Raw genomic sequence first — 27895 nt, 5'->3', positions numbered from 1 at the left:
ATTTTTTTAAATAGAAGTGTTCTGGAGCTATTTAAAAAAAACTAATTAGATTACGCCATCTTTAAAGAGCTCTAGCTTCCTTGGGAAGCATTTTCGGACGAGGTGAATTGAGTTAAATTTTCTTAAAATTATCTGAGGAATCCGGGCTTCGATTGTTAGAAGAGTTTCTGGACACTCTGTATAGTAGGTACAATCCCTGCTAAAACCAATTAATTGTAAAATTATTGATTTTCTTCCTATTAATTTTATTACGTTTACTTAGATAAAAATATGATCTAATCGCTTAAAATAAATAGGTTACATTTTGGTATTAGATTTGAAAGGTGTGTAAAAATCCGAGACATTACTCAGGAAAATAATATCTAATACCGTACGATTCTTTTAACGATGTAAAAATTATTTTTTATGTATTAAATATCTTTGCGGTTATCCTGTCACGTTGTAAACGGTTTTAGATTAGCGTTTTTTAAGCATACTTAGAATAGCTCGAGACAGAGACAGTTTCGCCATGTTAATCGCCAACGTCAAGGGGACTTGATAGGGCACGTTAAGAAGAAGAAGCATACTTGACATGGCATGACTCAGAAAATTATGGTGATATGAATATGTTTGTATAACAAGCTGCAATAATTTTACTGACTTAAAATTTTATTTTTATACACGAAATAACTACACAATCATCCTGCCTCTTTGTAAATAGCTTTATATTAACATTCTTGAGATATGTCCAAAATGGCATGACTCAGAAAATCGTGTAACTTTCCACGAATTGTCTTACACATTTTTAACTATGTGTAGTAAAAAAGGTGTAACTAAACATCCTGTTATTTTGAATAATGTCTACTTAAATTATTTATTTTATAATACAATTTATTTTATGACTCAGAAAAACACGGAACCAGGGTGAAAATTTTCCACAGAATTTTCCAAGGGACAAGTGCAGTTAAACATTAGGAGACGTCATGCCAACATTTTTTCGATCATATTCAAATAATTATGTTTAATTTATTAAGTTGGCAGGATTCAGAAAATTATGAAAATTTCATTATTTTCATTACATGTTCGTATATCCATATACACTCTTAGTCCTTTTGCAACCCTCCTGCCCAAAAAATTTTCTTCATAAAATTGATAGTATCCTGTCATTCTATGGATATGGCAGGTCTCAAAAAGTCATTGCAACTTCACAGTTTTTTCCTCGTGGAAAATCTAATTTTCCCAGGAAAATGTCACAGGAAACACGTTGATTTTTCGATAAATTTTAAGTACCTTTTCTAACCTTCCAGTATTGCAAAGGGCAGGACTTAGAAAATCGTGGTTGAAGTTCTGTTAATATCTCCCGGTTTATTTAGGCATGATAAGAGCCTATAACTTAAATATTACAACGTTAAAGAAAACGTATGAACACTGCGAAGTCACTTTTTAGTGGAACATGCACCGATAGTCGCGCATCAAACTTTCCATTTTCACTCCCAGAATTCCATTTTTTCCATTTTTAAGCTCTATGTGATTAAAAAATAAGACTCAGCGTAATTTTAACCAACCAAACACTTCCCCCTTCCCCCACCATCAAAAATTTCATTTTTCGTTTTTATTTTTTTTTTAGGTGAGATTCAATCAATTTTAATATTAAAAAAAAATCATAGTCATAGTTAAGGCTTTTACAAAACATATTTTTATTTTTTATAGATCCTTAGGTTGAGTGTATATAGCCTCAAAAATTTTTTTTTTGGAAAAAAAGCGTATTACTTTTTCTGGAGATGGCTGGAAGTCCATTTTTTCTATTTTGTGTATTTTATCAAACACTATATTTTAAATTTTTTTAGATTTTTCCGATATTTTTTCGCCACCTACAAAAATCAAAAAAACTGTTTTTTAGAGAGTATTGGGGATTTTCCCTAGTTTATAGACTTCAAAATAGATCAAATTAATGTTTTTTAGAGGTTATATGTAAATTGAAGTAACTGAGTCCTTTAGAACGTTTAAAAAGGGGAGAAAAACGTTCAAACCCCCAAAAACCTCATAAAAAAGTTTGGATTTGTGAAGGTGGCGAATTTTACGGAATAATCTAAAAAATTAGAAATATAGTGTTTGATAAAATACACAAGACTAAAAAACTTGGACCTGTAACCATGTCCAAAAAAATTATACGCTTTTTTCCAAAAAAATGATAAAATAATTTTGAGGTTGAGTACACTTAGCCTACGAATCTATAAAAAATATACATGTTTTGTAAGGGCCTCAATTATGCCTGTGAATTTTTTGAAATTTTAAAATTGATTGCATCCCACTTAAAAAAAAATAAAAACGAAAAATGAAGTTTTTCATGGTGGGGAAAATTGCGCTGGGTCTTTTTTAATCACATAGACTTAAAAAAATGAAAAGAAATTAATTCTGAGAGTGAGGGAGGGTAGCTTTTAATTTATTTATCCCGGCCATAAGTGAAAAGTTTGATGCGCCACTGTCGACGCATGTTTCATTAAAAAGTTACGGCACAGTGTTTATGCGTTTTATTTTAGGTTTTACTATTTAAATTATAGGCTCTTATCGTGCCTAAAATGATTAGCAAATTTCACCTATACCGGCCCCTAGTCTATAAAGGTGGAAGTGCTGCTTGCTATAAAGTTGATAGAGAACAGGAAAGCTGTTGGCCCTGACAACATCACAGCAGATATGTTAAACCTTGTGGGCCTTGTGGGCAGCCTTGTAGACTTGTAGCAGCCTTGTGGGCTATCACTGGATGTGTTTCGCTGCATGTGTTGGTAGTGGAAAGAAAACAGCTATATAAAAGAAGAGACCTAGAGCTTACTATGGCCGAGAGAAGACAGGAAAGGGAAAGTTCAATTGAAAGATGACAAGAAGAATCGAACAACACGGAGGACAAAGATGCTTCTCCCGACCCTAAAAGATTGGGAGAACTGTTGTCACATGCGACTGGATTATTTCCTAATGCAGGTGCTCACAGAACACGGGTGTTTTAGGGCCTACCTGTTTAAGTTCGGCAAGGCTGACACTGATGAATACTTATACTGCAGACACCCGGACACTGTTACATATATGATACTAGAGTACAACAGATGTACAGTATAAAAGAATAGAATGGAAAGAGAGACAGGTGTGAATTTTGTGACAGTTAGATAAATAATTAAGAGAATGATTGAAAATATAGCAGGTTGAACTAGTATACACAACTATATTCGTGCAGTGATGAAGAAGACAGAAGAGGCGGAAAGACAGCTGTACACACGACAAAGGTAAGAGGGAAAGATATTGTAAGTGGACGTAGAGGGAACACGTTTTGATAAGAGGCGAATTAGTAAGTTAGAGTTTGTGAGACAGACTGTGGGTAAGGAGCTATTAAGAAAAACAATAATACAAAAAATCCAAATTTTTGGAAACGGGGAAAAGGAAGGGCCTCCTTGCTGACAGTCTGTGGATGAATGGAGGTAAAGTGCTTCGGAAGCGATGTCGGCCTTACAGCGGTCATTCCGATTTCGGAGCGCTGGATGACAGAGGAGGATCTGGTTTAGCAGGTAGTCATTCGACGTAGCCTCGGCGACGAGAGGGCGCGGCGTTTTAAATTAACCTCGGAAACTATCACTGGAACTACGAAGAATGGATCCTGCACTAAGGTCAGTCAGACGGCATTCTCGACTGAGATGTCTTTTGAATATTCCAGATCCCCCTCTATAAATATGAAGAAAAAAAAAAAGATATGGCAAACCAAATTAACGAAGAAGACGTTAAAATATTCGTTAAGATTTTCAATCATGTATTAATTTTTTTTATTTTTTGGGTAAAATTGCGATTTTGACAATATTTCCCCACATAAAATTCAAAATAAACCTCATTTTCGTTTTCTTCATCAGCAAAAACATAAAATATGGCCAAAATTAGCCATTCACCACGTGGTCAGTAGTACCTGGTCATTTTGGGGGTGCGCGCCACTCGCTTATTAGCAGAGCAGAAGGTGACAAAACTTCATACTTTCACAAAATCTAGAAGGACCATGAGGTTTTAGTCCAATCATTAAATAGGATATTATAAAATGGCTCATTAAACTCCATTTAATGGCCATTATAACGCAAATATTAATTAAATTAAAAATATCAACATGCCAATACCTGGTGACCACAAAACTAGTTGTTGTTCAATTTAAATAGTAAAATAAAAAAAAATAAAAAAAAAACTTCTATTATATCAACGAAATAAATATACTTTCAACAGGTTATTTGTATTTTATTTAAAGATTTAACTAATTTTTGCTTACTACTTTCCAAAAATTTTTATTAAAACAATACCAAAAATAAAAAAATTGAAAACACACGGATTTGAACCGGGGACCTCTCGATCTCCGGGACAGTTTACAAGATTTCTCATACATACTGACAAATTTAATAGACCAAAAGTGAAGTATACAAAAATACTATATACTTACACTTACTATTATTATAAAATATCTTATTCCCGAGGAAGACAAATCCAAAGACACAAAAATTATAATAAATATATTTACTGAAAACACTAATAATATATTCTTTTCACGCATACTGTCGGTGTGCGCATGCGCCAGGGAATGTAAAAATACACTCTCGTGCCTAAAGAAGTATAACTTCAAAAATAAGCTCAATAGCTTTAATTTAAGGCTCACTATTCTTCATGAATAGATACTACTAATAATCAATGTTTTATATTTACCTCAAATAGTTTCCTTGTATCAATGATCTTGCCAAACTCTTCTATAAATTTTAATATGACTGGTAAAACAAATATATTGATAAGCCTAAAAACATAATAAAATATAGAAGATATCTTTAATGTTTAAAAACTCTTAACAATAATTTTATGTAAAATATTGTCAACAATTTCAGTGGACACACCTATCATGCAACCTTCCAAACATACTCAGATCTGAATATGCTAAAAAAATCTGGTCAGTGCGGGATAGGAAGGGAATGACAGGTTATGCTCTCTTCCTTCTCCTCTCTCATTTTACATTAGTTTATCCTGTCAGTTGATCATGGAAGGTACTCTACACGTAATGTTGAAACATTACAATAAGTGAAAGATTAAGTTTTCAATCTAATGGCATATAAAACAACATAATGTTACTCTACATCCCACCAGACTGAAAACAATGGGAACCTTCTCTGGTTACACCTCCGAGGTTTCTACAATTTGCAAGCCATAGCGGATGCTGAGACTAAGGAAGATGAGGGAATTTTACAATTTATAATTCACGTCCCATCTACTCAGCGCGGTTAAGTTCCAACGAGAATGGTTCTCTTCGTACTCCAATCAGAGTAAACATGTAAATCAAAAATGAATAACCATTTTTAATTTCGTTTCATTTTCGTTTTGCAACGAAATTTAAAATGGTTATTCATTTTTGATTTACCTGTTTACTTTGATTGGAGTATGAAGGGAACCATTCTCGTTGGAACTTTACCGCGCTGAGCAGATGGGACGTGAATTATAAATTGTAAAATTCCCTCATCTTCCTTAGTCTCAGCATCCGTTATGGCTTGCAAATTGTAGAAGCCTCGGAGGTGTAACCAGAGAAGGTTCCCATTGTTTTCAGTGTGGTGGGATGTAGACTAACATTATGTTGTTTTATATGCTATTAGATTTAAAACTTAATCTTTTGCTACCAGTTGCCGCTAGGGCATCTATACCGTTTCGTTCGTTGCAATCCGTGACTGCACGCCGGGGTTTGTTTTGATTAGATCAGGGAGAGCAGCATATGTGCTTCCTGATGAGAGACTAATAAGTTTCGAAACCGGTAGAGGTGCTTGCTGAACTCTCTGATTGGACTAGAATATGATGCGGCTGTATTTTCGTTTTGCAACGAAATTGAAAATGGTTATTCATTTTTGAATTACATTATAGGTCTCATTTAACTATTTTGAAAAAAGATTTGTGCGGTTATTTCACTGCCTCCAGGTAAAAAAAGTTAAAATGTATTTTATAGATTAAATTTTTTTTTATTTTATTCCAAACTTTATAAGTTGCTTTCACACAAATTTTTTTTTATTGCATTTGAATAAACTTATTTTAGACATTTAATGTGTGGTAAATAAAAAGTCAATTTTTACGAATTTATTATTATGGTACCGTAATCTCAGTTTTGAGAAAACAACACCGCAGACAATTTGAACGTCAAACGATAAGCGATCTGCAGCAGGAATACGAATAGTCTGTAATGCCGGTTATGATCTGATCGTGGTCAGATCGGAGACGGATGAGTGTCAGGCAGTGGTGTCATGGTGTGGGAACGCGTGGGAACGCCGTTCCCACACTGGTTAAGAAAAGAAAAAAAAATAAATAGAGAATTTAGGTTTTGTAAACAAAAATTAGCAGTGCGTTCCGGCACTGCTAATTTTGCCATGACACCACTGGTGTCAGGATTGGTTTAGCAACGGACAGGTGTGGCGTGCGGTATATACAAGACAAAGGCAATTCCTCTGTTCCCCTACAGTTGTTCTGCTGTATGATCGTAGTAGAATTAGAAGGTTGTATGATAGGTGTAACCAAATTTTTAGTAGATAAAAATATAGGTCAAAACTACCAAATTTGTCTTTAAATAAATGAACTACAAAAAAACAATTTACATTGGTATATTTCCTACAGAACTGCAAGTTATCAATTAGTTGTTTAACATTAAGTTGTCCTTTTTTCGAGGGCTTTCCTAGTGATGGGAATAATCGAGAAAATATGAAATTATGAAATCGTGAAAATTTAAATTTATTAAGGGCGTAAGAATGCATTGATTTTTTTCGAATCCTGAGAAATCTAATAAATATTTTTGAAAAATTTAACCGTAGAATGAAAGATTACATTTTTACCGAGGGTTTAAAGTCCCTTAGAATAAACAAAAAGTTTCTTTTGAACGAGATATTTGAAATTAAAAATCATACTAAATTTTCTCTTTTTTTTACCCCTGTAACTTATTGAAATAAACATTATAGAAGTTGTCAGGGAACATACAGTAAGCATCACAATAATTAACGCACCACCTTAAAAATGGGACATTTTTTGTGCCTCGTATTTCCTAAACCTGTTGTCCAATTTTGGTGATTTTTTTAATGTTTTATAGCTTTACTCTTCAAGAATATTGATGTAATAATAATGTTGCTAAAGAGATATGTCATTGTATACCGGCTGTAACAATGATAGTGTGTTTTTTCCTCAAAGTTTGGAACTCCCTGGGAAATATTATAGCTCATATAAAATATTGAAATTAAAACTCAAATGTAACCTTGCGCTATCTTAACATTTTGCTTTTTGATTCATTCGCTTATGTTGGATAATAAAAAGGTTAGGTATTTTAACAACTAGCAAAGTTCTTCATGAATACAGGGTTATTGCGCATTTTTTGACATACAATTAAGAATTTTATATTCACCATTGACGTGCATACGGATCATAATACCCAGTCATATTACCCGTCTGCACGCCAATGGTGAATATCAAATTCTTAACTGTATATCAAGAAATATGCAATAAATACCTTTGAAAACCTAATAAATTTCATTTGCATATCTCAACCGGTTTTAGAGAAATAAATAAATCGTCAGTTTGTAAGAATTAATTCAACATTCCTTATCTTCAAAACTTCATTTACGGATATATGTTTATAAAGTAAATGGTCATGTTTTTTCATGCAGAATTACCCCTTAAAGTTTGTCGCACTTATTTAGAAACACCCTGTATTGATGAAGAACGTTGCTAGTTGTTAAAGTACCTAACTTTTTTATTATCCAACATAAGCGAATGAATCAAAAAGCAAACTGTTAAGAAAGTCTAAGGCTATAGTTTAGTTTAAATTTAAATATTTGATATACGCTAGAATGGTATCAAAATAGCCCCGCCGAAAAAGCTCCGACAAAATAGCCCCGACATAATATCCCGCACACAAAACAGCTTCGACAAAATAGCCTGCAGACAAAATAGCTGCGGAATAATAGCCCGCCGACAAAATAGCCCCGACAAGATAGCTCCGACAAAAAAGCTCCCTTCAGAATTCATCATGAAATAATCCCTTAAAAATACATTTTTTCGGAAATGGTAATTATCCTCTATTCAGATGTTTATCTTAACCATATTAAATAAAAATGGTCTTTTCAGAGAACTCGAGCCTTGTCTTCTCTGCCTCTTGGAAGTCTGAACCTTTAATTTAAGCGAAAATCAATGTTTATTTGTGATATAAACATTTTTTACTGCTTTCGGGCAACAGTAAAATGCATTTTAAATTAAATAAATTACATACATTCTTCTTGTTTTGTCAAATAATTTAAATTAAAAAAAAGTTTTTGGACACCTTATATAAATAATTATGTAATTGTTTATATTACTAAATAGAGAATTAAATAACCTTTTAAATGAGCTAGCACACGACCCCTATTCTCATTTAAAAAAATCATCGATTACGTCATTACGCCCAGATGGATGACGTCACTAGTATGACATATATAACAGAATATCGTAATTTAAAAATAAAAATGATCTATTTCAGGATCTTTTCTTAAAGTCGCGGGTTTACGAAATTATTCCTTCCATTTGCACCATACTGTACGTCTGAATTGCCGATATGAATAAGTCAGATTAAATTAAATGATTAGAAGATTTTTTTTACTGAGCAACAACATTTTTGTTTAATTTATTAATATTTTGTATTATGACAACGACGTCCGAAGTGGAAGTCGAAATGTTAATAAAATAATTTTTTTTTAAATTGTGGCTTATTTCCCAATTAGAATAGTAGACCAATCAAGTTAATAAAAAATAAGCCGTTTTTCGACATAATTGAAAATACGAGGTTTGACAGTTGAAATGTGTAGTATGAGATATTACAAAAAGGCTACCATCTTGGGATTCATCAATTTTTTAGTGGAACATTCTTTAAATAAATAATCAAAACGGCAAACTTAGTTTTTTGCTCATAACTTAAAAACTTGTTTATTTAGAAATTTGACGTCCACAGGTAACTTTTTGAGAAAAAAAAGATACATGGAATGAGATACACCAAATTAAAATCGGTTAATAAACAAAAAAGTTATTGCAAAACGGACGACAAAATCACTGTTTTTTAATATTGTTAATAACAATTTTATTGTTTATTAAAATATGTTTAAATATACCTAAACTTGAGGGCATTATGGTGTTTGAATGGTGTGCAAAAAATGGTCCAGATCTGTTAAATAGTTTTTGCAAAATTTAATTTGTTTATAAAATTTTTTGAAAAACGATCTAAGTTCTGAGGCTGGTCTAGTTAATATGGCTGAATGTATCTCAATAGTCAGGGACTCATTTCCTTCTTTAAGATGTATACTAATACCCTATGAAAAAAAAAGTAAAAAAAATTACATGTACGTACACAAAATTATTTGTTAATAAATAGCAGTTTTTAAGCTTATAAACAATTACAATAATTTCGTAGAAATTAGATCAAATTAAATGGCAATAAAAAATACTAAAAGCTGGTTAAAATACACAACTTCTAAAAAAAATTTTTAGGTACTACGACCCTTGGGGTCTGAGATAGCCCCTTTTTTTGAAAAAATCACTGTTACGTTAATTAACAACACTAAGATCTGAAATTAACCAATCTTTTATAAGAAAAGTCAAAGTTTTTAACAAAGTTTTTTGCAAGAAAAAATGTTAAAACTTGTTTAAACAGTATTGTTATAAAGAAAGAGTATTTTGCTTTCCGACTAAAGTAAAAAAAAATGATGGGCGCAGCCGAATGAGAATAAATTCGCGGACTAGCATTCGCTAGCGCTAGACCGTTGCAGCCCATTTTTAACATTGACAGTATACCGGATTTGAAGCTTAATATTATATTTATATATTTTGGTAGAAACTTGAATTTTATGAATATGTTGCACATTTATTTAGTAAAATTATATTTTAAATAAATAAATTTAAAAAATAACAATAAAAAGGCCACAAAGTCAAAATATGCAACAGAAAAAAAGTTACGCGACCTTATAGACGAGTGGTACGTGGTACTCCCCCCAAAAAAACGCTCATTTCTCGAGATATCAACCACGGTGTGGTGGAAGGCTAATTTTGGTCTTACTTTATACTTTTTATGGTGCTGAAAACGAAAATGAGTTTTATTTTGAATTTTTGGATGGGGAAACATTGTCAAAATCGCAATTTTACCCTAAAAATAAAAAAAAAATGTTATCACGTTTTTCTTAAAATTAAAAGTTACACCACTTTTTTTCCATAATATAAAAGATTTTGTTCTCTGTACTCTAGATTTTAACTTAAAATTAATTAAACAGTTAAATTTCAAATTTTGTTACTCAACTTTTGCAATTAAACTTTGCAATTCAAGAATCTGCACCTTTTACTTCAAACAATTTATAACTTTCTTTATGGCAAGACAGAAATATTGAAGCAGGTCCCATTGTCTTCAGAAAGGTGAGAAATATATAATATAAAAATATCAGAAAAAAATATTACAATGGAACAGAGTTGTAGCAAATTTAACTCAAAAAAACGTGATTTTTTTTTATTTTTAGGGTAAAGTTGCGATTTTGATAATGTTCCCCCACGTAAAATTCAAAACAACCCTAATTTTAGTTTTGAGCACCATCAAAAATATAAAGTATGACCAAAATTAGTATCAGTATCTCGAGAAATAAGCTTTTTTGGGGTGTGCCGCTCGTCTATAAAGTCCCATAACATTTTTCCTATTGCACATTTTAAATTAAATTTTTTTGGAAAACTTCTTCATAAATTATATTTTATTTCTGTGTTAATTAAAATTATAAACTAGAAAGTTTCTCACTCAACTTTTTTAAGTAAACATGAAACTAACGAAATCTGACGACAAAATGTTTAAAAATTAACAACTTCTCTTTTAACGTGTTGAGTCATTTTGGACAAATCTCATTGTTATCTAAATGCTTCAAAGATAACACAGTAAAATTTTCAAAAGGAAATGTTTACAGCGACCAAAAATACAGTGAGTTAAAATTGAAAAATTATCAAAATTGATTTTTGCATAAAATTTGATTTTTGAACATGTTCCACTAATTCTAGAAAAAAATTAACTCCATATTCGGATTCAGAGACCTCGAAAACATAAGGAATGACGAAAATTTGTCATTCACCTTAAAGTGGATTTTTGTGGTCGGGATAACGTAATTTTAATAGGTGCTGCCGCATGCCGGTCGCCAAACGCGCCCACTATTCAGTCAGTCGACTACGCCCGCTATTTTTTACTTTAGTCGGAACGCAAAATACTCTGTGTTTATAACACTCCTATTTAAACAATTTTTAACATTTTTTCTTACTAAAAACTTTGTTAAAAACTTTGACTTTTCTTATAAAAGATTGGTTAATTTCAGCTCTTAGTGTTTTTAATTAACGTAACAGTGATTTTTTCAAAAAAGGGGCTATCTCAGACCCCAAGGGTCGTAGGACCTAAAAATTTTTTTTGAAAGTTGTGTATTTTAACCAGCTTTCCGTATTTTTTATTGCCATTTAATTTGATCTAATTTCTACGAAATTATTGTAATTGTTTATAAGCTTAAAAACTGCTATTTATTAACAAATAATTTTGTGTACGTATATGTAATTTTTTTTTTCATTTTTTTTTTCATAAGCTGTTAGTATACATCTTAACGAAGGAAATGAGCCCCGGATTGTTGAGATACATTCAGCCATATTAACTGGACCAGCCTCAGAAATTAGTTCGTTTTTCAAAAAATTGTATAAACAAATTCAATTTTACGAAAACTATTTAACAGATCTGGACCATTTTTTGCACACAATTCAAACACCATAGTGCCCTCAATTTTGGGTATATTAAAACGTATTTTAACAAACAATAAAATTGTTATTAACTATATTCAAAAACAGTGATTTTGTTATCCGTTTTGCAATAACTTTTTTGTTTATTAACCGATTTTTATTTAGCGTATCTCATTCGATGTATCTTTTTTTTCTGAGAAAGTTATCTGTGGACGTCAAATTTCTAAATAAACAAGTTTTTAAGTTATGAGTAAGAAACTAAGTTTGACGTTTTGATTGTTTATTTAAAAAATGTTCCACTAAAAAATTGATGAATCCAAAGATGGTAGTCTTTTTGTAATATCTTATACTACACATTTCAACTGTCAAACCTCGTCTTTTCCGTTATGTCTAGTAAAAACCTAACTTGATTGGCCTATAGTAATTTAAAATAAATGGTACTCCGTTAAAAGGTAAAACTTTTTATTGGAGGTGTTTTCTAAGAGGCTCTTTTAGCCGGGGCTATTTTAGCTAGGGCTGTTTTGACCGGGGCTATTTTGTGTGAGATCTGTTTTGTCGAGGCTATTTTGTTTGCGCGCTATTTTCCACAGGTTATTCCAAACTTTGAGGAAAAAACACACATCCATTGTAACACCCGGTATACAATGACACTTATCTGTTTAGCAACAATATTATTACATATTACATCGATATTCTTGAATAATAAAGCTATAACATATTAAAAAAATCACTAAAATCGGCCAAGAGGTTTTGGAAATACGATACATCTAAAATGTCCCATTTTTAAGGTGGTGCGTTAATTTTGATGCTTTGTGTATTATACAAATATTATAGTCCATTATTTCACGGTTTTTGCTCTAAATTTTAAGAACCGCTTGGACTGACATGAAATTTGGCATACGTATAGCTTACATGTCAAAGAAAAAAAGTGATATTGTGCCGATGTGTGCTTTTGCCCTGGGGGTGAGTTTCACCCCCTCTTTGGGGTGAAAAAATATATGTTCAAAATAAGTCCGGAAATGGGTAAACTGACTAATTTTAAGTAACTTTTGTTCTATATAGCTTTTTCGCCAAGTCAACACTTTACGAGTTATTTGCGAGTGAATATGTTCATTTTTCAACAAAATAACCACATTTTTAGACGATTTTTTGCAAGTAACTCAAAAAGTAAGTATTTTGTCGAAAAAAACGTTCCTAGTAAAAATATAGCCTATAAAAAAGTAAAAAAATGGTGTACGCGTTAGGTCTCTGGATCTCGCAGAACCAGAGTTATAGCCAATGAAATATAGATTCATATTCACCAAATTTCAAATAGAATATTTCGACGTGAAATATCCAAAAGATTAAGCACTTTTTGGGGAAAACCCGTTATAACTTTTTTAAAGTGTTTAAAAAAAGCTTTATTTCTGTTTTTACAAAAAGTTTCTAGCATTAAATTTAAGCAAGTTATGCTCAAAATAAAGTTGGTCCCTTTTGTTTTTGCAAAAAAAAATCGCGAAGACCACCCCCTAATTAGCAACTTAAACGAAATTAATCGTTACCGCTCCAAAAATTATTTTACTTATGTTGTGTTTATATGGTCTGTAAGTTTCATCCACTCAAAGTGCTTATTTTTGAAAAAATTTGTTTTCAAAGTTAAATTTTAAAAAATTGAAATTTTGAAAAATACGCTTTTTTTCAAAATAACTTAAAAATTGTTAGAGATACCAAAAATCTCGAAAAACAAAAAAAGTCAGATTTGCTTTTCTGAATATCATGTATTTTTTGGTTTTTCTGTTAGACAAAAATTGATTAAGATTTGGTGTTTCTAAATTTGCATACATTCGTGATCAGTGACTCGTTCAACCCCTTTTAACTACAGCCCTTTCAATAATAAGGACTTTGAACCGATGAAACTTACAGATCATATAAACAATATATACACGAGTCAAGAAACTTGTGAAGTCGTAACGATTAAGTTCATTATTTAAGATACTAATTAGGGGGTGATTTTCTCGATTTTTTTACCAAAACCAAAAGGGACTAACTTTATTTTGAGCGTAACTTGTTTAATTTTGATGCTAGAAATTTTTTTATAAAACAAAAATGAAGCTTTTTTTAAACACTTTAAATAAGTTGTAATGAGTTTTCCCCGAAATGTGCTTCATTTTTGGTTATTTCACGTTAAAATATTCCATTTGAAATTTGACGAATATTAACCTATTTTTCATTAACTATAACTCTGCTTCTACTAGGTGTAGAGACGTGATATATACACCATTTTTTTTTAATTTTTTACAGGCTATATTTTTGCTAAGAATGTTTTTTCGACAAAATTCTTACTATTTGAGTTATTTGCGAGAAACCGTCTCAAAGCGTGGTTATTTTGTTGAAAAAATGAACATATTCACTGCCAAATAACTCGAAAAGTATTGACTTAGTGAAAAAACTCTATAGAACAAAAGTTAATTAAAATTAGCCAGTTTATCCATTTCCTGACTTTCTTTGGACGAATATTTTTTAACCCCCAAGAGGGGGTGAAAACCACCCCAGGGCAAAAGCACATATCGGCACAATATCACTTTTTTTCTTTGACTTGTTAGCTATGTGTATGCCAAATTTCATGTCAATCCAAGCGGTTCTTTAAAATTTAGAGGTTTTGCAATATTTTACCGTTAAAGAACGGACTATTAATCAATATTTAGTATGTTAAAAAACTTACTCCCATACATGAGATATCGAAGGTAATGTAATTTCTTCTGGTTCGATCTCTGTGTGCTCTATTTCATCGTCCACTCTATAAGAAAGTAATAAACATTAAAAAAAATAGGTAATCATTTTAGTCATAATGTTTGCAGTTCATATTAATATTGAGTTGAAAAAGTCCTTCGCAGATTTTTAGTTGAAAAATGAAAATGAAACAAATATTTTGTACACTAAATCTTAGCTTAGAGCTAAAAAGGATGAAATGTTGTGTCAGTATTGTTTTCCGACACGAATCATGGACATTCAACAAAAATAAATAATAAACGCTTTTTTAAACTAAGTGTGTCCGGCAGACGACCCTTAGTTTAAAAAGAAATAAGAATAAAATAATGATAAAATATTGGGGGTGAGCAACCCTAATATACGATAGTTGAATGGGTGAAAAGGATTTATTTATGGAAACCCTACAGGAACAATAAAAACTTAATACCGACTAATTATAGCAGAAGATCTTGATAGGGTCTTTGCTGTTTCCCCTCTCAAGCAAAGACCCTAGCAACTACCGTACCATCACCTTGCTGAGCACAACTCTTAAACTTTTAACAAAAATACTTGCCAATAAAATAAATGAATAATACACAATTAGTGAGGAACAACAAGGTTTTAGGAAAAATAGGTCCACAATAGACGTCATATTCATAGCCAGACAAATTGCTCAGATAATAAACCTGCATTTATTTGCTTTATAGATCTGACTAAAGCCTTCGATTGTGTAAGATTGGAAGATGTGCTAAGATTGCTAAAGGAGAAAAATGAGCCCAACAAGATGATAAGGATAATTAAAGACAATAATTCGAAGAACAAAATCAGAATAAAAGTCGAAAATGAACTAACATCGGAAGTAGAAATCAACTCGGGAATCAGACAAGGGAATAGCTTGAGCCGATTGCTTTTTAATTTAGTAATGGACAAAATTATAGTAAACATTAAAAGTATTGGAAAAGGATATAAGATGGCATAAAAACAAATAAAAATCCTCTGTTATGCTGACGACGCAATCATCATCTCCGATAACGAGGATAACCTACAGCGAATGGCACAAACTTTCAATACAGTGACGAAGAGCTACAACATGAAAATAGCAACAGCTAAGACAAAATCCCTGGTAGTGTCAAGGGAACCCATAAGATGCAAATTAGTAATTAACATTGAACTAATTAAACAAGTCTCGAGATTCCAATATCTGGGAGTAGAAATATGTAGTTATGGAGATGTTAAAGAGAGCGTCCAAAAGTAAGCAAATAAAGCCAATTACGTTTCAGGATGTCTGAGGGATGGCATCTGGAAAAACAAAGATATGAGGCTGGAAGGGAAAGTACGCATATACAAATTATGTGTAAGACCGATCATGACGTACGCGATAGAAACAAGATGTTACACAGCAGAAACCAAGAGGATACTGAGAACATCAGAAATGAGAACGTTGAGGCCTATAACTGGAAAAACACTGAGAGACAGAATACCGAACGACACAATAAGAGATCTCTGTAACATACAAGATATAGTAAGGTAGGGAAGACAGAGACAACAAGAGTGGAATCAGCATGTGACGAGAATGGACAGCGAGAGAATATCCCGTATAGCCAGGGATTCGAAGCAAACCAAACAGGCAAGAGACCAACAGAAAGGCCCTTTAAAAGGTGGCGAGATAGCTGGCAGTTAGAGTTGCACAAGTTTGACTTGAATGTTTGAACTTGACTTGAGTTTGACTTAATTTCAAGTCAAACTCAAGTCAATCCTTCTGACAAATAATTCAAGTCAAGTCAAACTGGTCAATCGTACAGGTTTGAAAATTCAAACTGTTTGTCAAACTAGTTTGAAAGAGTTTGAAAAATAATTTATTTAGTAGATATACTTTTTTGTTGAGATTGACATATTAGTTGCCAATTAAGATAAGAAAATTAATAATATAATGAGTGCCACATAAAAGTATCTTGATACAGGTAGCGATTATAATCAAAATGGGGTAAATGTTTTGAAAATGATTCCTGTATGCTTAGAATTGCTTGCTGGCAAGTTTCGTTTTATCGATATAACTTTTTATATTTGAGTGTTACTAGATTACAACAAAGAATTCGTTGGATAGTTATTTTATCATACCAAGTGTAATTTAATCTACTTTGGAAGCTTTCAAGTATTACGTAACGAAAGTTGGGGGAGGGGGGCCATGTAAAACGTTACGGCGCGTTATACGGGGGAGAGAGGGGTTCGAACAGCGCGTTACGTAACATTGTTTTTTAACTTAAATAAAAAAACTACGTAATCACAATCTCCCAACTTTTCAACTTTCGTTTATATTTTACATAGAACCCCTGGATTCTATTATATTGCCCCCTCACGCTCCGTTAATGTTAAAATAGGAGAATAGTATTCAAGTGAAAAAATCTTAAAATTTGTATTAATCAGATCAAGCACAGTAACATGTGTTTGCAATAAATAGCTGGACCTTTCTTCACAACAAAAGATGAAAAGATACAGATGGGATAAAGAGGTTGTAAGAGCTTCAAAAATTGCGTTTCGTAATACTTGAACGGTCCCTTTAACAAAAATTATTGAAGGAACGACAAAATATTATATTTTTGATAGAGTAGGTTTAATGAATTGTTTGCAACTTTGCAATGTCGTCTTAAATAATTAGTTCACTATTTGTCATTTTATAACACTGTTCTTTATTTTTACATAATACAAGTATGCAGATTTTTTTATCTTAATTTTTGCACTGGGAATACCTTCAAAATCAGACTCAATTTGATCTAGTACTTATTCTGAGCCGAAAAATATTTAGGTTCAGATATTATTTCACAAAGCACACACTTCAAAACGAACGTAATAAACAATCCAAGCATATACGTCTTAATAATATGAACTACAAACTAATTTGCGGAGTAACAGATTCAGACCTATCCAAATAAGTCAAAACAAAAGTCGGTACGCTCTCAATTAGAATTGGAAATAAACACGTTGCGCAATATGATATTCAAACTTCAAACTGTTTGAAGAAGTTTGATTTCAAGTCAAACCTAAAGATATTGAAATCAAGTCAAGTCAAACTTTTTTACAAAAAAAGTTTGGTTTTCAAGTCAAGTTTTTTGAATAAAATCAAACTAGTTTGACTTGATGCATCTCCACTGGCAGTCAACATCACAGCTACGAATACAAGTTCAAAATCGGTTAAGAACAGGCCAAGAGGCCTAATATAAGATGAAGAAGAATAACAAGAAGAAGATCTTGATAGAAGAGCAGGAAAAAGGTTAGGCATATAAAGTTTATGACAAAACTGGAAGAAAATTGGAGAATACTCACGAAGAAGATTAACGATATTGGAGAGTGTATAATTGAACTATGTTAACTAGTCAACTAATTTTCGCCTAAGTAATGGGTTATATCGCTTCAATGACGTTATCAAAGAAATCTGAAATCAATTATCGATTATATCATTACACAAACTAATACTGCACTTCTAATAATAGATGTTTGAATGAAAAAAAGTTCAGACCTGAAAACGACAGAAGGTACTTGAGAAAAATAAAGGAAATGGAGGTAAAATATTTAAAATACATTTGGTGGAAGATAATCCACAAAACACCTACAGGGTGAGTTTTTAGTGCGGGATCGGTCGATAATTCCATTATGGTATAGAATATCGAAAAAAGTTATTTAGAAGAAATGTAGGCAATTATATTCTCTAGGCTTGGAAAATATGTCCATTTCTACAGGGTGATCAATAACTGCGTGGTATATCAAACATACAATTTTTTAAATGGGACACCCTATATATTTTTTCATATTTATATTCTTCTCATAATTATTGTTCTTATTATATAGGGTTTTGCATTACTATACAGAGTATTTAACAAGTTATGAGCATTTTTATTTCGAAATCCCTTTGAGATTAACACCATGTATATAAAGAAGTAAATCGTAAACAATAATTTGTTTTACATAATAAGATTAACAATATACTGTAGTTTTTAAGTTAAGTTAAATTGAAATCATTGACAACTATTTGTATACAGGGTGAACTACAACAGCAAATTACGATTTTCTTAATTTTTTAAATGGATCACCCTATATTTTATTTTTTCAAAATTTTGTATTTGTGATACTCTTTCATTTTTATATAACATTTCCTATACCTAAACTCATTACTTTCCGAGATATTTTAAGTTGTCTTCAAATTTCGGGAATACATTCATTTTTTCTAGTAGAAATAAGTTAGTATTGAGTGATAATTAAACAAAATTATTTTTATTCATTAAATAACTAACACAAAATTTAAATCATAATCATAACAATATGCAGTGAATGTACCAATAAGTGTGATATTAAGAAATTATCATATTTCCCTAATATACAAGAATCGTATAGTTCCTACAAAAAAAAATTGTCTTGTATATAATAATATAACAAAATTATTTTTATTCAATAAATAACTCACATAAAACATAAATCAAAACATTATACAACTGATGTAACAGTTTTTAGATTGTTATGTCAACAGTATTCTAAGCCAAGAAGTTTTTAGTAAAACATTCATTGTTATAAGCACTTTTAAACTACAAAACAAAATTACGATTTTCTCAATTTTTTTTTTTAAATAGATCACCCTATATTTTATTTTTTAGGAATGTTGTATTTATGATACTATTTTATTTTTATATAACTTCTCCTATACCTAAACTTCTTAGTTTCTGAGATATTTTTAGTTTTCTTCATTTGCCGGAAATACATTCAATTTTTAATAAGTAGAAATAACTTAACAAATAAGTATAAATAACTTAACAAATAAGTATTGTGTAATAATATAACAAATATTTGCATTCAATGAATTTCTAACAAAATATAATATATTTTGTTAAAAACCATAACAATATTTAATGAATCTACCAATTAATGTGATGTTAAGGATATACATCTAAAGTAAATGTTGAAAATGTCCACGATCAAGGTATATGCAATTTTGTAACCGATATTCAAATGACCGAGCCACATTTCTTAACATTTTTGCAAGTTAATATTATTAAAAGCTTCTCTTCTTCTATTTTTCATATCATTAAGCGTTGTTGGATGCTTTTGGTATACAAGTTTTTTTATATAGACCCACATGAATAAATGAATTTTGGAAGAATTGGAGCACCGTCGTGTAAAAACCTCAACCGTCAAAAAAATGTGGGCCAATCAAATAATCGCAAACAATAGCACCTTTAACATTTATAGATCACCTAGTTTGACTACGAGTGTAAACAAAGTAGAGAATTCTTGATGCATATTAATGAAAATTCCACACCTGTAATTTTGAACCAATCAAAATACGTTATTTTGACAGATCACCATGGCAACGGAGGTATTTTATCGGACATTTTTTGCTCGTGTGGTACCCAACAGCGAATTATAGTGGAAATTTTTTGACGTTTACAATAACAGAACATTTTTGACAGACTGGTTTTTATTTGTTTACATAATTTAGTTTTGATTCATTTTCTATCACTTGTAGTTACTCAAAACTTATGTAAAATTGAAGAATATACTATTTTCTATCTTGAAATGGTATTCCCATGCAACCACAATGAGTAGAAATTACGAATTTGAAAGCCTAAATAATTGCTGACAAAGCTATGGCGCGCTATTAATCTGTTCATGCAGCTTTGGATTTTCAAATGCAAATTTGGTGTGGAATTTTCTTACCGAATACCACGCGAAGTCAAATTAATATCCGGAAATTTTTTTTTGATCATGAATATTTTTAGAAAATTTCCCTCGTCTGCGACTCGGGAAATTTTCAAAATATTCATGATCTCAAAAAAATTTCCGGAAATAATTTGACCTCTAGTGGTATTACTAGTGAAAATTAGTATGAAAATTATAGTATTAATAACTGCGCGTCACAATCTGCAATTAGGAATGTGTTACTAAAAACTTCTTGGCTTAAAATACATTTAATATAACCTACAAACTGTTACATCAGTTGTATATTGTTTTGATTTATGTTTTGTGTGAGTTGCTTATTACATAAAAAAATCTTTTTATATTACTACTCACAAGACATATTTTTTTGTAGGAATTTTACGATTCTGTATATTAGGGAAATATGATAATTCCTTAATATCATATTTATTGATACATTTATTGCATATTGTTATCGTTTATTTTCTGTGTTAGTTATTTATTGAATTAAAATAATTTTGTTATATTATCACTCAATACTAACTTATGTAATTTTAGTAGAAAAATTGAATGTATTCCCGAAATTTGAAGTAAACTGAAGATATCTCGGAAACTGACGAGTTTAGGTATAGGGTATGCTATATAAAAATGAAAGAGTATCACAAATACAAAATTTTGCAAAAATAAAATATAGGGTAATCCATTTAAAAAAAATTAAGAAAATCGTAATTTGGTATTGCAGTTCACCCTGTATACAAATAGTTGTCAATGATTTCAGTTTAACTTAATTTAAAAACTACAGTATATTGTTAATCTTATTATGTAAAACAAATTATTGTTTACGAATTACTTCTTTATATACATGGTGTTAATCTCATAGGGATTTCGAAATAAAAATGGTCATAACTTGTTAAATACTCTGTATAGTAATGCAAAACCCTATATTATATGAACAAGTATTATAAGAAGAATATAAATATGAAAAAATATATAGGGTGTCCCATTTAAAAAATTATATGTTTGATATACCACGCAGTTATTGATCACCCTGTAGAAATGGACATATTTTCCAAGCCTAGAGAATATCATTGCCTACATTTTTTCTAAATAACTTTTTTAGATATTCTATACCATAATGGAATTATCGACCGATCCCACACTAAAAACTCACCCTGTATATCAAAACAGGTTAAAGGCCGGAACACACATATCCGTATCGAGCCATACCGCGCCCGCACCGAGCAGAGGGCAGAGAGCGACATGGCTACGGTCCTGACGCGGTACGGTACTATGTGTCCCCACAGATAAAATACCTACTTTTTCTTTGTGTCGGCTAGTGATGTTGATTATAGTTACTTTCAAGTAGGTATTCGTTACAAATCGTTACTTTTGTATAGAGTAATCATTTATAGTATTCGTTACTTTGATTACTATGATTATACTTTTGTATTTGAGTACCGGTAATCACATCGAGAATCATATTTCTCAGTAGGTAGGTATTTTGTATAGGTATTCCGATATAACAACGAGCTTCACCGATCTGTTTAAGGGATAAAAATGATTTGATTATCATGATTACTTTTGTTACTTTTTTATTTGAGTACCGGTAATCATATCGAGAATTGTATTTTTCAGTAGGTAGGTCTGTATAGGTGTTCCGATATAACAACGACCTTCACCAATCTGTTTAAGAAATAAAAATGATTTAATTACTATGATTACTTTTGTATTTGAGTACCGGTAATCATATCGAGAATCATATTTCTCAGTAGGTAGGTATTTTGTCTGGGTATTCCGATATAGTAACGACCTTCACCAAGTATGAAGTAATCAGAGCAATCAAAGTAATCAAAGTAATCAAAGTAACGAAGTAATCACAGTAATCAAAATAATCAAAGTGGATACAATAGTCGTTACTAGCTCTGATACGATTGGTACGAAGTAACGCAGTAATCAGAGTAATCAAAGTAACGATTTGTCTCTCTGTATAGTAATCGTTACGTTTGGTATTCGTAAGTAACATGTACTTTGTAACGAATAGTTACTTTTTCAACATCACTAATGGGAATACGCTGGACATGTAGCTAGGAGCGATCTAAACAAATGACACAGAACAATTCTAACCTGGAGACCATACTAACACAAAAGAGCCAGAGGCAGACCTCCTATGAGATGGACAGATGATCTGAAACGAACTGCCGGGAAAAATTGGCTACAAATAGAGTACAACAAAAAACAATGGACAGGAAGACTTGAAAAGGCTTATGTTCAGATGTGGACGTGAATGGCTAGACGAAGAAGAAGAAGAATTATTGGTAGATCTATCAAAATAAACAGGTTGCGGTGGCTAAGCCACTTAGATAGAATTAATGAGATGGAGCTGTCGAAACACAATTATAGCCAGAGACTGGATGGAGTAAGCAGAAGAGGCAGGCCCAGAGTACGATTTAAGGACCAGGTTGAAGACGATTTGCGAGTGTTAGGAGTGCGAAATTGGAAAGCCAAGACGAAGGATAGAAAGGAATGGAAGCTGATTCTGGAACAGGCCATGACCTACCAAGGGTTGTAGAGCCAATGATGATGATAAGTCCAAGCAAAAACGTGTATCAAGCAATTAAATCCAATGCTAATGAACCGACAAATCACAAAGAACAAGAAAACAAAACCATTTTCCACTCCATAGTCCTAGCATTATGAGTCATAGGGCAATGGTATCAATCTGGATACTGAAGAAGAAGGAACTAAGTCTGTGTTGGAATATAGAAGAAAAGAGACTATAGGAATAGGTGGATATCGAAAATAACAGATTAGTCGAGGAAACGAAACTGAGAAAATGGCAAAACCTCGCAATTTTTTCGTCCAGAATCGATTTGTACAAAAATTTGGGATTAGGCTCATTTCACCCTCTAGTTCATTTTATATATTGAGCCGTTGTAGGCTTTTGATTTTTTAAGGGTGAAAACTACCCCTAAAAAACTACTTGTGAAAATTATAAAATAACATTTTAAACTTTAATATTGTCAATACATATTTGATTCTTATTAGTTACATAATGATTGTTTATGCTTAAAGATATACTATATTTCAAACCTTAAAACCACCCTTATTGGAGCTATATATAAAAAATTACTTATCCTAAAAGAATAATTTTGGCTTGCATCGATTTACATAAAAATTTGGGATTAGGATCATCTCACCCTGTACTTCATATTCTATATCATGCTCAAGGGCGTCGATTATTTTTAGGGGTATAAACTACCCCTTATTGTCAAAAATTATATAAAAACTTTGTAAACTTTAATATGGGTAAAATTTGGTTTTGATTGGATAAAAATAATTATTGTTTTATGCTTTCGGATAAAATATCATAATATTTCAACCCTTAAAAACCACCCTTATGCTAAGAAAGTTACAGATCGAATATGAAAAATGGGGCCTATGTATGAACATGGAGAAAACGGAATATTTGAGAATAGGAGAGGAAACCGAAGATCCGGAATTAGAGTTAAGAAATATAAGGAAATGTAAGGAATATAAATATTTAGGAAGCATAATATCAGAAGAAGGAACTACAAAAAGAGACATACAGCATAGGATACAGCAAGGAAGGAATGCAACTCGTATTTTAAATGGTCTACTATGGTCTAACAAGGTGAAGCTGAACACAAAGTTAACAATCTACAGAACAATTGTGGAACCAATTATAACTTATGGAGCAGAGTGTTGGCAACTCACAGGAAAGGAAAGAAGTAGCGGAAATGGATTACTTACGTAGAGCATGCAGAGTATCTAGATTAGAACATGTACCAAATGAGGAAATAAGACGACGGACAAAGAGTTTATATTCCACGGTTGACCATATAGAAACAAAGAAATTGCTATGGTATGGTCATGTTATGAGGATGTCAGAGGAAAGATGGCCAAAAAGAGCATTAAATTACACACCCATAAATAGAAGAAGAAGAGGAAGGCCTACAGAAACATGAAAGAAAGGCATAGAACAGTCTATGGCAGATAGAGCTATTGACGAAAAGGAATGGGTGGATAGAAAACGATGGCGAGCGAAATGTGGGATGAGGAGGAGACCATAGGAACCCCACTACTTATATAAAAACCACCCTTAAGAACATTACAATTTTTATAAGTAGATAATTTAATAGATCTATAGAAAAAAAAAGTAGAATTAAAGAATTACAAAAACATTTATTTGCACAAAAATACGAATTTACAAATATGTAGAAGTACAAATACAAATAGTTTTAAGTCATCTTCCAGTATACGAACCAGTTCTGTGGTATTATACAGGGTGTCCCGAAAAGATTGGTCATAAATTATACCACACGTTCTGGGGTCAAAAATAGATCGATTGAACCTAAATTACCTTAGTACAAATGTGCTCATAAAAAAAGTTACAGCCCTTTGAAGTTACAAAATAAAAATCGATTTTTTTCAATACATCGAAAACTATTTGAGATTTTTTTATTTAAAATGGGCATGTGTCATTCTTATGGCAGGAACATAATAAAACAAAATATAGTGAAGTTTTTCCACCTCATAAAAATTTTATGGGGGTTTTGTTCCCTTAAACCCCCCAAACTTTTGTGTACGTTCCAATTAATCAATTATTGTGGTACCATTAGTTAAACACAACGTTTTTAAAACTTTTTTGCCCACTAATATTTTTTCGATAAGCTAGTTTTTATCGAGATGCGGCTTCTTTTTTAATATATTTACATAAAAATTTTATGGGGGTTTTGTTCCTTTAAACCCCCCAAATTTTTGTGTACTTTCCAATTAAACTATTATTGTGGTACCATTAGTTAAACACAGTGTTTTTGAAACTTTTTTGCCTCTTAGTCTTTTTTGACAAGTCATCTTTTATCGAGATGTGGCTTCTTTTTTAAAATATACATAAGAATGTAAATTATAAATAAATTTTCAGATTACTAACAGGTCTCTACAATCTACAATCGTACTTAACCATATATAAATATGTGGTGGAGTCGACAAATATTCAAAATATGTCGATAAACACTGGCTTATCGAAAAAGTACTAAGAGGCAAAAAAGTTTTAAAAACATTGTGTTTAACTAATGGTGCCACAATAATAATTTAATTGGAACGTACAGAAAAGTTTGGGGAGATTAAAAGGAACAAAACCCCCATAAAATTTTTATGGGGTCAACAAATTTCAAAATATGTCGATAAACACTGGCTTATCGAAAAAGTACTAAAAGGCAAAAAAGTTTTAAAAACATTGTGTTTAACTAATGGTGCCACAATAATAATTTAATTGGAACGTACAGAAAAGTTTGGGGGAGGTTAAAAGAACAAAACCCCCATAAAATTTTTTTGGGGTCAACAAATTTCACTTTAATTTTTTTTAAGATTATGCTGACATAATAATGTCACATGTTTATTTTCAATAAAAAATCTCTAAGAGTTTTCGATATATGAAAACAAATCGATTTTCATTTTGTAAGTTCAAAGGACTGTAACTTTATTTGTGTGCACTATTGTATATAGGTAAGTGAGGTTCAATCAACCTATTTTTGACCCCAAAATCTGTGTTATAATTTATGACCAATCTTTTCGGGACACCCTGTACATACATTGAAAATGTTTCATAAGCGGACTATTCGAATAGTTCGAAAAAAAAATTCGTTTTATAAACATAGCTCCTTAATTTTTGGAGATAAAAAGTTTTATCAAAAATGATTTTGTAGAATTTTTGAAGAGCTATAAGACTGTGAAAAATTAGATTCCTTAAGACATCTTAGTTTTTAATTGGGGTGGGTTTAAAAGCCTCGAATAAGGGGGTGTTTGCTCGTAAATAGAGGTTTTAAACAGCTATATCTAACTATCTGTTCACTATAATGAAAATTTATGTATATTATAATTTTAGTTATTAAAAAAGCTACAATTTAGTAATCTATGATTTTTTTTGTATCTCCAGTATTTTCGGAGATATTTTGAATTAAAAGGTGAAAAATAGGAAATTACAAAAAATCAGTTTTTCTTTAAACTCCAATTTTTCTAAAATTAGGCTTTTTAAATGAGTCAGACTTCTTGGATGTATTTATAATATAAATGTAAAAGAAATTACAGAAAGGTGAAAACCAATTTTTAATTAGGAGGGTAGTTAGGGGGTTATTTTCACTGATTTTTTCGTAGAGAAAAGCAGGTACCGAATTTTTTTAATCATAAGTCGCTCTATTTTTATGCTAGAAATTTTTTATTATTATTCTTTGAAAATATTAATTGTGTACTTGAAAAAATTATAATTTAGGTTTTCCTCGAAAAATGCAAAGTTTTTCCGTTATTTGGCTTTGAAAATTTCAAATTATGCATTTGACGAGAAAAGCTAACTTTTAACATGCCGTATCTCGGTTTGTATTAGCCTTAAAGATATTACAGAAAAAGAATTTGGTTTGCGTTACTAAAAGATACAATTTTGTTATCGGCAGTTTTTTGATTAAATGCATATTTTTCGACGTATTCTCAAAAAACTATATAAAAAAGTCGATTTTTTCGTCTAAAAACTGTTACTTTCAAGCGCGAATAACTCGAAAAATATTTTTTTTACGAAGAAAATTTATAAAGCATTTTTTTCTTAGAATTACTTTTTACATCGAGATTAAAATGTAATAAAAAATTCCCACCCCCGAGATAGGGTGGAAACCACCCCCATGATTTTAGCGTACAGCGGCATCATATATAAAATTATCCTTGGACTATTTGCGAGCCAAAATGCTTCATTTCCTCGATTAGATCTCATCTAACTCTAATCTATTCTCAATCGTTATGACTTAACCCTGTATAATCAGGATAACCTGTCATCAGGATCACCTGTCATCCATTAAGAAATTAGTTTTAAAATTTCCGCAACTAGTTCGTAATTCTCACATGCTCTCCCAGTTTGGCACACCAACTTTCAGTCCTTTCGTTCATACTTCCCGTAAAATGTTCTATTTTATATGATAGAAAAATTTCAACTTACTTTGCGTCATCTTCACCCTTCGCGCTGACGTAATTTACGCAAGCAAAAACTACAACTCCCAAAATAATATTTTTTATCATCGTCATATTGTTTATTTTAAGTCAAGTGAATGATTTTTGCGGCAATAGTACCTATTACAATGAATCATGATTAATAATACAAAGAAACATTAATATGAAAACAATTGAATTGAACATATTGTTTTAATTTTTATTTGGCTATCGTAAAAGGAGAATCTTAAAATTATAATATCGAAATTAATAATAAAATAAGTTATTGAACAATTGTTAGTAACCATAACTGTTTTATTATTTTTATAGTATCATGCATTTTGAAACAAAACGTCGTGAAAATCATAACACATTGAGGAACAATATGGATTCATTAAACGTAAGACAAGAATTATTACACAACAGCAAATATTGGAAAATTTCTCGAGATCCACTAAAAACTGATAAAATTTTACAGGTCCTTCCGATTAGATCCCAGATCAAAAAAGTATAAACAACCAAAATTAGTTCTTAAAAGGCATAAATAAGAAAAAAGGCATGAGAGATGCACAAAAACGCATACAAGTTTTAAAAAAGCATACAATAAAAACAAAAATAAGCAAACCGATAAGATATCAGTTAAAATAGGGTTGCAATATAACATGTTTAGATATATTCAATGTCATGATCTCCTTAAGGGATTCTTTCGCTCAGTTGTCAGGTTGTA

General features: G+C 31.2%; 1 protein-coding gene across 1 annotated transcript in view; it reads right to left on the bottom strand.

The window, feature by feature from the left end:
* Positions 1-27345, bottom strand: part of LOC114339075 (uncharacterized) — a 31096-nt gene extending 3751 nt beyond the window's left edge. The window contains exons 1-3 of the mRNA XM_028289705.2: positions 27179-27345; positions 14471-14545; positions 4699-4783 (exon numbers count right to left, since the gene is read on the bottom strand). Of these exons, the coding sequence (XP_028145506.1) occupies positions 4699-4783; positions 14471-14545; positions 27179-27264 (246 nt within the window). The 5' untranslated portion in view covers positions 27265-27345. The remainder of the gene's footprint in view (positions 1-4698; positions 4784-14470; positions 14546-27178) is intronic.
* Between the last annotated feature and the right edge of the window lie 550 nt (positions 27346-27895).

The sequence above is a fragment of the Diabrotica virgifera genome, chromosome 5, assembly GCF_917563875.1.
Source record: "Diabrotica virgifera virgifera chromosome 5, PGI_DIABVI_V3a".
NCBI lineage: Eukaryota > Metazoa > Arthropoda > Insecta > Coleoptera > Chrysomelidae > Diabrotica > Diabrotica virgifera.
Note: the sequence above shows the minus strand (reverse complement) of the source record. Positions and strands in the feature narration are given on the sequence as shown.